This window comes from Chlorocebus sabaeus, chromosome 25 (genome assembly GCF_047675955.1).
Source record: "Chlorocebus sabaeus isolate Y175 chromosome 25, mChlSab1.0.hap1, whole genome shotgun sequence".
NCBI classification, from domain to species: domain Eukaryota; kingdom Metazoa; phylum Chordata; class Mammalia; order Primates; family Cercopithecidae; genus Chlorocebus; species Chlorocebus sabaeus.
This window is the reverse complement of record NC_132928.1, coordinates 36,623,700-36,637,256: the sequence shown is the minus strand read 5'-3', so window position 1 is coordinate 36,637,256 and position 13,557 is coordinate 36,623,700. Positions and strand designations below refer to the sequence as shown.

The window sequence follows — 13,557 nt, the reverse complement described above, 5'->3', positions numbered from 1 at the left end:
CTCAAAATGTCGACTACTAAAAGATTAATCAAATTATAGGATATCTATATCAAGAACACTAAAGGAGGCAGTGCTGTGATAAGGTTAATAGTACAGACTTCAGAGCCACAGTGCCTGGGTTTGTACCCTAGCTCTGCCACTGACTAGCTACATAACATGATCAAGTTTCTTATCCTCTCTAGGACTCGGTTTCTACATCTGTAAAATGATGAGGAAACTGCAAAACCAGATAATTGTTGTAAGAGATCAGATTAATAATTTTAAGTATTAAATATATTTAAATATAATAATTTATTTATAGAATATATAAATAATATAAATTTTTATATAAATTTATAATTTAAAATATATAAAAGTACTTAGTAAACCTTCAATAAATGTTAACTAATATTTATTATGTGTATTGAAATGAAACAAAGTCAAACTTTCATTACTAAGTAAAAAAAAACCAAAATATTTTGGATAATAATCCAATTTTAGCAAACAAAATTGTAAGGAAAACATGTTAACATATGAATAGAAAACGTGGGAGGAAGTATGACATATAAAATCACAAACCTGGGTTTTATACTTGGATTTAAGTTCTAGATCTACTGAATATTATCCATGTGATCTCAGGCAAATAATTTTTCTAGGCCTCAATTTCTTCATTTGTGAAATAAAGACAACCTCATGGGGTTGTTGCAAAGATTAAATAATATACCTAAATTACAATATCTGGCACACAACAAAAGCAGTAAATGTTGCCTACTGTTGTATTATTACTATTATTATTATTATAGTTGTTGAGCATGCCTCTCTTGTCAACCATTATATATGTAGTATCTAAAACAATGCCTAGCAAAGTAGGTGCTCAATGATTACTTGTTGATTAAATGGATGAGTCAAACTGTTAAATGGTTAGTAGAGATGGGTGTGGGATTACAAGGATATTCATGTTCATCACTATGTATTTCTGTAATGTTAAGTTCTGCTATCAGAAAAAAACCAAATGATACATTTTTAACTACACTATAAAAAAACCCTATTTTCCTTAAAGTAAAAGCAAGAAATTCTAATTTCTCTAAGAATGCTCAATTCAAAAAAGTCAGAGGAAAATGAAAAGCAGCAATAAAATAAAAGAAAAAGGAAAACAAGCTACTTAGTAGCAGAGGCTTTATCTCAAGGGCAGTAATGAGAATAAGCAGTTTTATTTTCCACCTTTCCAAAGGTTATTCAGATTATTCTAAGCAATTTTTTGGGTCTCAGAAATAAGTGCAATTTTCAAACAAATGCAATCAAAGTATTATCTATGGCTCTCTAAGAATCCCTAAGACCCTTTTCAAGGAGTTTGTGAGCTCAAAATGGTTTCCACCGTAATTCTAAGATAGTTTTAACCTTTTCCTCTTCTTTTCCATCTGCACTGTTGGCACAAAAGCAACAGTGTGTAAAACTGCTGGTATTTTAGCATGAATCTAGGCAATGACATTAAACTATTTCACTGACATACATAAGAGTTTCAAAAAAAAAAAAGAAATAAAACAAGAGCAAGTTTTACCAAAAAAAAAGTCTTTGACAAAGCAGTAAAACTTGTTTTTATCAAACTTTGACCTTGGAGTACAAGTCTTTAATATTCTGTGGAATGAAATAGGAAGTACAAATAAAGAACTACTGCTGTATACCAAAATATGCTAGTTATCTTGAAGAAAGTACTTCAGCAATTGATTTGTAAGCTAAATTGTTAGCTTTTTTCCTTGGAACATCATTTTTGCTTGAAAGAACAAATGAAAGACAAATGTGGTTTTCCAGACAAGGATATCTGGCAGATATTTTCTTAAAAATGAGTTAAATCAGTCTGTGGCTTTGTGAACAAACACCTAATAGTATTTGTTGTTGTTGATAAAATTTGAATTTTCAAGTGAAAATTTAGAAATTTGAATTTTGTAAAACTTAGATCTGCCACTGTGAGCTTAAAAGGTTTGCCGTAGGTAACTTAACTTCTCTGATAATATCATATCTAATGTGTCAACACTTAGACATTCACAAATCAGTAAATGTACAATGTTACAAAATCATACAGGAATAAAAGATCCATTTGAAGGGGGTCCAAAGGATTTGACCATAACAAAGTACAAATTTTACATTATAACTAACCTTTGAGAAAGCAATACTTTTAAAGTTCTGGCATACTGTCAAAGAATATCATATTTACCTGAAAAATACAATATTTCTCCTTTCCAACTACACATATGTGTGAGACAGAACTTTTTTCAATGATTTCAACCAAAAGTAAAACAAAACAAAAACATTGTAACAGATTGAATGAAGAAGCATGTAGGATCCCGCTGTGCTATTAAGGCAGACATTTAAAAGATTTGCAAAAATGTAAAACAATGCAATCTTCTAGCTAACTTTTTTGGCTAACTATAGTTATTTTTCATTTAAAAATGTGATTATGTTAACATATAACAAGTTTATTATTGTTACTTTCAAATCTATTCATAATTCTTACTTTTTTTTTTTTTTTTGAGATAGGGTCAAGATCTGTTGCCCAGGCTGGAGTGTAGTGGTATGAACATAGCTCACTTAGCCTCTATATCCTGGGCTCATGCAGTCCTCCCACCTCAGCCTCCCAAGTAGCTACGACCACAGGCATGCCACCACCATGCCCAGTTAATTTATTTTTTTGTTTTTGTTTTACAGAGATGGGTCTCTTCATGTTTCCCAGGCTGGTGTCAAATTCCTGGGCTCGGCTGGGTACAGTGGCTCACGCCTGTAATCCTAGCACTTTGGGAGGCCAAGGCGGGTGGATCACCTGAGAGATCAGGAGTTTGAGACCAGCCTGACCAACATGGTGAAACCCTGTCTCTCCAAAAATACAAAATAGCCTGGTGTGGTGGCGTGTGCCTGTAATCCTAGCTTCTTGGGAGGCTGAGGCAGGAGGACTGCTTGAACCTGGGAGGTGGAGGTTGCAGCGAGCCTTGCACCACTGCACTCGAGCCTGGGCGACAGAGCAAGACTCCATCTCAGAAAAAGAAAAAACAAATTCCTGGGCTCAAGGGACCCTCCTGCCTTGGCCTCCCGAAGTGTTGGGATTACAGTTATAAGCCACCATGCCTGGCCTAAATATTAATAAAATGTTTCGGTTTTAATGTCTAATATGGCAAATATTGATAGATAATCCTAGAAACAAAAGGTCTTTTGGGATGTCAATAATTTTTAAGAGTGTAAGTGGAGATGTCAATAATTTTTAAGAGTGTAAGAGTTTGAGGACTGCTATACTAGTAGCAAATAGTAATAAACCAGAGTCTTGTTTATAAAAAGGGCTGCTCTTGAGACTTTTCAGAGTATCCAAGGACCATACCTGCTTAGCAAAAAATATCGTGTCAAGTCGGGAGTCCTGAACCACAGAGCCTGCTGGTTCTTCTCCTGGCTGCCACTTGAAAAGAAAAATTAACCCATGAACTGGCCTACAAAACAAAATACAAATTAGTGACAAACCCTGCTCCTTTCATAATACATTGTTAATCTATAAAATGTTGTCAGTTATTTAACAAATATAATGCAAATGAAGTAAATATGGGAAATTTTAAAAGATCACTATTGCATTCATAGTCACTAGACTGTTGCCTTAGAAGACGCTAATACAACTTAAAATTGTATCAGTTAAAATAAAATTATAGTGAAAGGTTTACTCTCAAATCTGTAGACTATTCATTTCTACCCAATATCGCCTCAATTAAAAAATAAGAATATAGTAAAACCAGAAGCTGGCTGAACTCCAAAATATATAAAGTTCATGTAACATGTTTATAGATAAACGGCTGATAGCATATATTCTCTGTATTAAATATAGGAAGTAACCTTCATATATTATTGGATTCATGAAAAATCCTCATATTGCAGTATGAATTGATGCTACCATCTCATACATAATGAAATCATCCACTTCCCTAAAGAAACTGTTTTTGAGCACAAAACATTAAATCACTACTTTGAAATTCCTTCTAGTCTATCTATCACAACTGCCTCCCACCCCACAAAAAAACTTTTCCTGTTGTCAGGGCTGGGCGTGGTGTCTCAAGCCTGTAATTCCAGCACTTTGGGAGGCTAAGGCTGGCAGATTACTTGAGGCCAGGAGTTTGAGACCAGCCTGGACAACACAGTGAAACCACATCTCTACTAAAAAAACAAAAACAAAACAAAGCAAAGAAATTAGCCAGGCGTGGCAAAGCGTGCCTGTAATCCCAGCTACTTGGGAGGCTGAGGCAGAAAAATCACTTGAACCCGGGAGGCAGAGGTTGCAGTGAGCTGAGATCACACCACTGCACTCCAGCATAGGTGACAGAGTGAGACAGTTTAAAACAAACAAACAAACAAAAAAACCCCAAAACTTCCCCCTTTTTATTTGACTCAATTTTATTTTAGACACGAGGTCTCACTATGTTGCCTGGGCTGGACTTGAGCTCCTGGGCTCAAGTGATCTTCCCGCCTCAACCTCCTGAGTGGCTACAACTACAAGCATACGCCACCATGCCTGGCTCCTATCTTTTTAAAGACAGTTCAAATGATGCACTTTTAATTAAACTTCCCTGATGTTAGCCACAAATGATCTCATTTTATCTAAAGTGATTGCTCTTTTTACGGGGAGGAGAAAGGTAGGAAGAAGAAAACTACCTATCTCCTTCTTACTATTAACAACAGCTGGCATATCCCTAAGTTCCTATTTTCCCTTTTAAAAGATTATTCCTTGACCCCATTCCAAGACTCCAAGTCTCCCAGCAGTGAAAATTCCTCTAGCCCTCCATTTGCAGATACAGGGTCAATGTTTGAGGGCATGGTGGTCAGGGGCAAGGAGAAGTTAAGAGAGGTGATTCTGGTCAGAAAGGGGGAAGGATAAAAGCTGTTTCTAGCATCAACATTTGGAACTTTAAATATAACTTTCCCAAGAGGCAACGTGATAATGTGTAGGCAAGTTCTGGATTATTATAAATATACATTATGTATTAAATATGCTTTAGTACACTGACCTATTGTTCTTGCTTTTATGTTAAATGTGTTCCATGTTCTAACACTATTGATATATGACTGAATTTTGTAAAAAAAAAAAAAAAAAATTCAGCCAATCAGTACTTTGTGGATATGGAACTACAGAGACTTAGGTTTGACTCCCTTGCAAGTTACCTATCAGCCTCAGGTTCTTGGTTATAAAAAGAGAATAATAATATCTATCTCACAGGATTGAACAGACTTAAAGGACATAACATATTAAAACTAGAGTAATCCAAGTAAAATAAACAAACAAATCTGAATATCCTTTAAATTTGCTAAAGAATATACATATTATTAACACAACTAAAATTATACTTACTTTAATTTTTCAAAATTCTCAGGCTCTAAACTCCATATTTCTTCTACTTGGGCTCCTCGGCAACCTGAAATAATAAATTATTCTCTTCAGTAAACAGAATAATTCATTTTTTCCTTCAACATGAAATAAAATATTAACTAAAGGAAATGCAAGACATGACAAAACAAAATGGTAAACAAAATGGTAAAACCAATAAAGCTCACAGCCAAATCTCATTACTTCCTTTAATATATCCCAATTATTTATAGTGGGATTATATTTATAATTTAAAGCATTTCAAGAGTTTATTTTCATTGAATTACCACTCTATGACGGTTCCTTCTCTCTCTCTCAATCTCTGGCTCCTCTATCCACTCTTTTCACTCAACTGTTGCATTTCTCCAGCTCTGTCTTTAGCCCTGTATTATTATTATTTTTTTCTTATTGCATACTTTTTTTCTGGGAAAGTAAATAACTATGACTTAAGAGTAACTTTCAAATACATCTTTAGTTCTGATCCTTATCCTGAATTCCAACTGTATATTTTCAACTACTTCAGTCATGTCTCCTCCTCCCCTCCCAAATGTCCTTCTAGGACAGCCGTTCTCAACCAGGGTGATTTTGCTCCCCAGGGAACATTTGGCAATGACAGGGTTTTGTTTTTTTTTTTTTAAATTGTCATTAGTTTCACTGGTGTGGGGGGTAGGGGACATGCTACTAGCATCTATTTGGTAGAGGCCAGGGATGCTGATAGATATCCTGCATTGCATAGGACAACCCCTGACAACAAAGGAATACCTGGTCCAAAATATCAACAGTGCCAAGGTTCAGAATCTGCTCTAACATACGGTAGTAATAGTGTAGTAGTTAAGAGCTTGGCCTCCAAACTGCCAGAGTTTGAATCCTGGCTCCTACATTTACTAGGAATATAGCCATTTAACCTCTCTATTCCTCACCCTCATAGAGTTGTTTGGAGGAATTAATGAGATAATGTAGAAGATAAACTTAATTCAGTGCCCAGCACACTTTAAGGGTCCACTAACTATTAGCCAGTATTATTATCACAATACAAAAAACAACCATATTTACCAAAGTTTTTTATGTCCTCTACATAAAGTGCTTTAAATGTCTTTTCTCTAATCTCTGCAAGGTAAGAATTTAATGCGAGAGGCTTTGGATATAAATCAGTTTGTCTACATTCATTCACTACAGCTAGTGTGTGCCAGAAAACTAACTAAAACCCACATCAGGTTTCAAAGTCTGGGCGCTTTCTAATTTTTCAGATTATTTTCAAGTGAAAGCCAGAGAAGCCTTTAGACTACTGCAAAAAACAGCGATTACAAAAGAAAAAAAAAGTTGGGTAAACTAACAATGTTACTGGGCGTTCATGCCATTCTGTGCCTCAGTTTGCTCTATTTAGCAAATATCTATGAAGTGCCCATTCTGATTAAAGATATATGTACAAAGAGAGTTACTACATGGTTTGTGGTAGAGGAGAACCAGAAAAAAATCTGAGTATCTAGCAACAGATTAAGAATAATAGACATTCACATATATCAAATTAGGAAAAAACCTTATAAATGTAAACCTATGTTTCTATCAGTGTCAAGAAGGGCATGGAAGGATGTTAATGCAACTGTTAACACTGGTTACTTCTATTGGAAATCAAAAAACAGGTCAAACATTAAAACATTCTACATCATACCACAACAAAAAAGAAAAAGTACACTGAATAAAAGTGCCTCAAAGCCTTCTGCACAGGTAGAATTTCAAGTAGCGACACTGCTTAAATAATCTCACATTAAACACAAACACATCTCTTCATGTAAGGAAAACATAATACTCAATTTAGCATCTATCTCCTTATATAAATTAAATATCTAATACAGGATGGTATAATGGAAAGAGAAATAAGCGATGATTCCAGAGACCTACATTCTGATCCCAGAACTGTCGTAAAGGTCTTAACCTTGAGAAAGAACACAATTTCTTTGAGCCTCAACTTTTGCCATGTATATATAAAACAAGGATATTTACCTGTTTCATCCAAGCCACAAAATTATTGTGAGGTATATAAGATTATCAAACAGTAAACACCAAGAATCACTTAATACAGACTCCCCAATAATATATATTAAATAAAAAGTTGAGGAGGGGGGAAGGTTTTAAAACGGTATTTACCAAATATCTTTTGTGTGCCAAGTATGCTACCAGGCCCTGGCAAGGACAGAAATTAATATTGTCACAATACTTAAAAAGTCACAATCTGGTAGGAGACAAGCACATACAATGCAAAAACTGTATAGTATGCATAAATTACATATGAAGCATACATAGAACATGTTCTGGAAGTTCAGAGGTAAGAGAGATCATTACAAAAAAAAAAAAACTGTCATGGATAAATGAATTAGGTCTTTTAAAAAATGATCATATGATTTGTCATCTAAACCAGAACACTGCTCCAAAGCAAAAGGGGATGCTAACGTTAAAATGCTTTGAAATATTTATTTATTAACTAACACATCTGCATTATACCGATGGGTCTATAAAATCGTTCAATTCAGAAACAAATTTCAAAAATAACTGTCTTAAAAATCAACCTGGAGGCTGGGCGCGGTGGCTCAAGCCTGTAATCCCAGCACTTTGGGAGGCCGAGACGGGTGGATCACGAGGTCAGGAGATCGAGACCACCTGGCTAACACAGTGAAACCCCATCTCTACTAAAAAATACAAAAAACTAGCCGGGCGAGGTGGCGGGCGCCTGTAGTCCCAGCTACTCGGGAGGCTGAGGCAGGAGAATGGCGTGAACCCAGGAGGCAGAGCTTGCAGTGAGCTGAGATCCGGCCACTGCACTCCAGCCCGGGTGACAGAGTGAGACTCCGTCTCAAAAACAAACAAAAAAAATCAACCTGGAGCCCCAAGGAAAATGCTCATGGAGTTCTCCCAAACTGTTGTCAATGTGTTAAATTTAACTGACTGCTAGGTATGCTATCTTCCAACAGACAGTTTTGACAATTTGTCATTCCCCTAACCCTACCAATAAATCAGAAGCAGCAAGAATGGCCCCAGCTTCTGCACCTCTGTAAAAAAACACTCCCATATGTCTTCCACAACCCCACTCTCAGTCATTCCATGGTACAAATAAACTCCATTTGGCTGATGATGTGACCAAATAGGAAAAACTGGATTGACAGCACTCAGGTAGTCTCTCCTTAAACAAAGACTACACCCAATTATTTTAACTAAAGTGGGAGCCCTAAATTGCAGGCACTGTTACCTTGTACCCCTAAACTTAGCTGGTACCATTTTAGGGGCTGTAACAATTGTAAGCAACACTTGCTTCCAGGGGCACCATGTGCACCCCAAGACTTCTTGTGTGAAAGCCAGGCATTATCTCTCTCCTCAAAACAAGGCGAAATGTACCTTAGGAGCAGTCATAATAGAGCTTCATGTTAAGGAAACAACATGTTGGACCCAAAAGTCATTCAAATCTGCCATAACTCATGGGTCAGAGTTGTTATAGATGATGGAATTATTCTTCCTCCTTGCATGACAAGGTGGAGTCTGCAAAATCCCTTATATATCTTGCTGTCCCGGGATTAATATTTTGAGCCAAGAGGAAATGTCAATACAAAAATCCAAGAAAGTCATCTGGTTTTTTACTGTAAACATTATAAAGACACAAATTAAACAGATTTGGCACCAACCCTGTTGGTCAGGTCATATTGAGCAGAATGGCTGAGGGAATGGCTATTTGGTGTAGAAAGAAGGCTGGATATTGTTAGAAGAATTGTCTTCCAATGGGTTTCTCCTGTTTCTGCACATCTTCTGCAAGAAATTACCAGCTTTGCTCTGGACCATCTTTTCAAGGATGTTCATACAGTAAACAGAGTTGGAAGACAGAGATAGCACCTTTTTTTGAGGCAGAGGGAAGGCTGATTTGCTAATAAAGATAATGTGTCCCTAAAGGCAAAAGTTGAGCAGGTTTGCTAGCAGCTTCCTTGTAAGATTAGTTCTCTATCTCAGAGTTCCTCAGCTGCAATACAGCCTCACTACTTGTGCAGCATCCACCAGAGCCCACCTCCATCCTCATGGACTCGGAAGAAATGGGAACCAATGTGAAAATGAATCTCCTGCTGCCTACTATGCTATGAGTAATACAACCCTTATCTCTAAACCAAAAGTTGTCTGCTAGCATCTATGAAACTGGCAAGCCAACTTATTTGCTGGCAAGCAGGATAAAATCTAACACTTCATAATTCTTAATAGATGTTAGATTTTGTTAAATGCCTTTTCCATCTATTGACATAATCATATTTTTTATTTTTTTGGCTTATTAATATAGTGCATTACATTGATTTTTAAATGTTAAACCAATCCTAAATTCCTGGTAAATTCCTGGGGTAAATCCCACTTAGTCATGATGTATTGTCCACTGAATGAATTATTAAATTCAATTTCGTAAAATGGTTTAAAATTTGTACATTTAAGTTAATGATGGATATAGGTCTGTAATTTTCTTTTCTAGTAATATCTTTGTCTGGTTTGATGTCAGGATAATGCTGGTCCTCAGAAAATGAATTGGGAAGCCCTCCTTCCTCTCCAATTACTTTGGAAGAGTTTGTGTAGAATCGGTATTATTTATATTATTAAATATTTGATAGAATTTACCAGTGAATCCACCTTGGCTAGAATTTCTTTGTGGGAAAATTTTAAACTACAATTTCCATTTCTTTAATAAATACAGGGCATATACTGGTTATCTATTTCTTAAGTGAACATTGGTAATTTGTGTCTTTAAAGGAATTTGTACATTTCATCTAAATTGTCAAATTTATTGGCATAAAATTGTTCATAATATTATTTTTAGTATCTGTAGCATCTGTAGTGATGTCACTTCTCTCATTCCTACACTGAAATACAGGAATATTTCTTTTTTCTGATCAGTCTGGCTACAGTGATTCTATTGATCTTCCCCAAAAAAGAGCTCTTAGTTTCATGTATTTTCTCCATTTTTTTTCTCTTTTCTGTTCCACTAATTTCAACTCCGATCTTTATTATTTCCTGTCATCTGCTTACTTTAGGTTTAGTGTGCTCTCGTCTTCTACTTTCTTATAATAAAATGAAAGCCGGGGTCATTGGTTTGTTGTAAGAAAAATGAATCCAGTCCCCATTACTCTATCTTGACTGTAACCAAATGTTTATAACTTCTGTTTTTATTAACAGACCATCACGGTTTGTTTTGGCACACATTTGTTATTATGTATGGACCATACCAATTAAAAGTACAGTTCTGCTCCACCAGTTTCTTAATTTAAAGATACTACATTCCACCAAACTCTGTATTTACATACTTAACTGCATCTACAATTCATTTCCCTTTCAATGATGGAACTTTTGAAATGAATTTATGACAGCATTCACAATACAGATATTTCATTTTTGAAAGAATCAACAGCCAAAAGCTTTTTTAAATGTATAAATTGGGTGAAAAAAATGAAAATGATGGAAATAATTGGAATAAATTGATTTTCTCTTTGAAGCATCCGACGGTGACATAAAACTACCATCATTTAACTTTTTGCAGGTTCTTCTGCTAATGAAGCCAATTTATTAATAGTTACTGCTTTTTCATGTGTGCCTGTACAGAAGATGATTTTATATATCATTCTTTCATGCGTGATCTCCAATTTTTCTGCACATATGAAATTGAAGGAGTAAACAAACTTACCTAGTACAACATTTCTGAAAGTTAACTTTAACATATTGTTAAGGTTTTGAGGGTGCAATATATGGCTAAATCTGCAGACATGTCAAACTCAGTGTCTGTCCGAATCTGAATCCATTTTCTTGTCCATCAAGCCTGCTTGTCACTTGTAATTGCGTTTCACCAGCCACCCAGGCTAGAAACCAGAGAGTTATTTTTGCCTCTTTTTTCCCCAACGTCTAGTAAGCAGTCCTTTTGATTTTTTTTTTCTCTCATGTAGGAGTAATATACTACCACTCAACCTCTACTGTAAGGTTGGCAGCCCTGAGAACTCCTTTTTTAATTTAGCATGATATGGATGTATTTCTGCTCCCAAAGGAATGAAGAGCAGACATTTCCACATGCAACTGCTGATTTAAATACAGTAAACTTATTGAATCTAACTCCTCCTTCCTAACCCACTAGTTTAGCCAGTCATCTCAGACTCCAACCATTTTAAGAGATGTCTAGCCTCCCTCACTTTATTCCAACCTGCCCTGCACACTTACAAGCACAATAAACCTTAATTATGAATGTCATTTCAGCATTAAAATATATTTGATAGGTAAATCCCCAGTCACTACAGGGCAATGCAAACTATACAACATGGGATACAATCTGGTCTCGGTTTATCTTTTCAGTTTCAGATGCAAATAAATATTCCTCCAGTCTGTTACATTACGTTCTAGTCACTTGCTAGCTGTTCGCTAAGCCATATACTTTAACATCACTACTGTTTATGTTTTTCCTTCTGCCTGTGCTCCTCCACGACCTGTGTACTTATAATATTTTGTACATACTCTAATATAGCAATTAACACACCATATTATAGTCTACCAATTCTTCAAAACAGCAGTTATGGTTTATTCACATGGAAATTTTCCAATCCTTGGCTGGGCGCAGAGGCTCACGCCTGTAATCTCAGCACTTTGGGAGGCTGAGTCGGGTGGATCACGAGGTCAGGAGCTCGAGACCAGCGTGGCCAGCATGGTGAAATCCTGTCTCTACTAAAAATAGAAAAAAATTACCCGGCCTGGTGGCGCGTGCCTGTAATCCCAGCTAATCGGGAGGCTGAGGTAGAAAAATCGCTTGACCCCGAGAGATGGAGTTTGCAGTGAGCCAAGATCGCGCCACTGCACTCCAGCCTGGGCGACAGAGCGAGACTCTGTCTCAAAAAAAAAGAAAAGAAAAGAAAATTTCCCAATCCTTACCACTGTGCCTGAGATACAGATGAACAACATATGCTTGATAAATGACATTCCAAATATTAAGCTATGTACAATAGGCAATATCTACATCAACGTTTGTTATCCCGCGTGAAAGTTTTAACATCGTAGAATCAATAATACTTGGGAAATGTAACAGATAAAAACGTACTGTCCAAAGAAGAGACTAAAGATAAATAGGGAAGGATAAAAAGTCAAATGTGCTGATTATTTAGGACGGAAGGCACTAAACACAGCCAGAGAGAAACTGTGAGGAAAGCATGTGGCCTCTAGTCTAGAACACTAGCTCAAGAAAACTCACTTCACCGGAAGACAGAAATGAGCAGAGAGCGGAACCAGTGAAGTGGCCTTTCAGGCCCACGCAGTCGGCGTGTGTGGACGTCCCGAAGAGCTATTCACACATTCAGGGCGTTCTGCTTTGAGTAACCAGAATCTCGAGTTCCTGGGCGGCTTAGGCCGCAGACACCTCACCCTTGAGAAGGCACACCCTAGGGTGGCTCCTGCAGGACTAATGGCCTGAGCAATGCACTTGACCACACCAGCCCGGGATAAGGTGCGCGCCGCAGAGAAGGGGCAGTGGAAAGGGCAGTATGTGCTTTAAGAGCTTGGGGAGCGAGGGTCCTCAAGTCAATTACAGGATTTGGGTGCCAGGTCCTGAGGATATAGCAGGCACAAGACAGACACGATCCTTGCCCTCGTGGTGTGGCTCTTCAAATTACTGTGGAAACGCGACTGTCTCGAGGGCAGAAAACCTACATTTCCCCCACCCGGACTCCAGGTTCCTGAAGTCACCTCTCCAGATGCGGGGCGGCGGTGGCCGCAGGGAACCACTCCATGCCCAGCTTGGGCCTCCTCCCGTGACCCCAGGCCCAGGACGGTCCCCTAGGTTCTCACCGAATCCTTTAATGAGCTCGGTGAAGACCCCGGGGTCGCTTTCCATGAGGCACCACTCCCCGGCATTGCCCGTCATGGCCCCGGCCACACACCGCCCCGATCCACCTCTCGCTCTCGGCCGCCCCCCGCACCAGCTGCCGCCAGCCACAGATCTCAGCAAACCCGCCGCCGAGCTCGTCCACCACACGTCACCCCGCCTACTTCCCGACAGCCTCCGGGCGCCGTCACCTGCAGCGCGACGAAGCGCGCGAGGACGCTCTAGCCACCCTAGAGACATCGAAACTCTTCCCAGGCCTTGCAGCACCCGTAGCGGATTCGGAAGGGCTGGGGCCTGAGAAGAAAGGGCGGAGATTCAGAGCGCC

General features: G+C 38.0%; 1 protein-coding gene and 1 non-coding gene across 28 annotated transcripts in view; both read right to left on the bottom strand.

Moving 5' to 3' along the window:
- Window positions 1–13,557, bottom strand: part of UCHL5 (ubiquitin C-terminal hydrolase L5) — a 55,081-nt gene that overhangs the window by 41,013 nt on the left and 511 nt on the right. For 13 of the 27 annotated variants that reach the window (XR_012091224.1, XM_037985788.2, XM_073011658.1 and 10 more), the window contains exons 2-3: window positions 5,351–5,414; window positions 3,344–3,449 (exon numbers count right to left, since the gene is read on the bottom strand). Coding sequence is in view for 25 of the 27 variants with exons in the window: in XM_037985788.2 (XP_037841716.1) it covers window positions 3,344–3,449; window positions 5,351–5,414 (170 nt within the window). In the remaining 2 variants the exon portion in view is untranslated. Of the gene's footprint in view, window positions 1–3,343; window positions 3,450–5,350; window positions 5,415–13,195; window positions 13,545–13,557 lie in introns of those variants that run through there. The other 14 variants (XR_012091226.1, XM_073011664.1, XM_007989109.3 and 11 more) reach the window with 7 other exon arrangements.
- On the bottom strand, window positions 11,309–11,443 carry LOC119619889 (small nucleolar RNA U109). The gene has a single exon (XR_005236326.1). It is a non-coding gene; the product is annotated as a small nucleolar RNA U109 (small nucleolar RNA).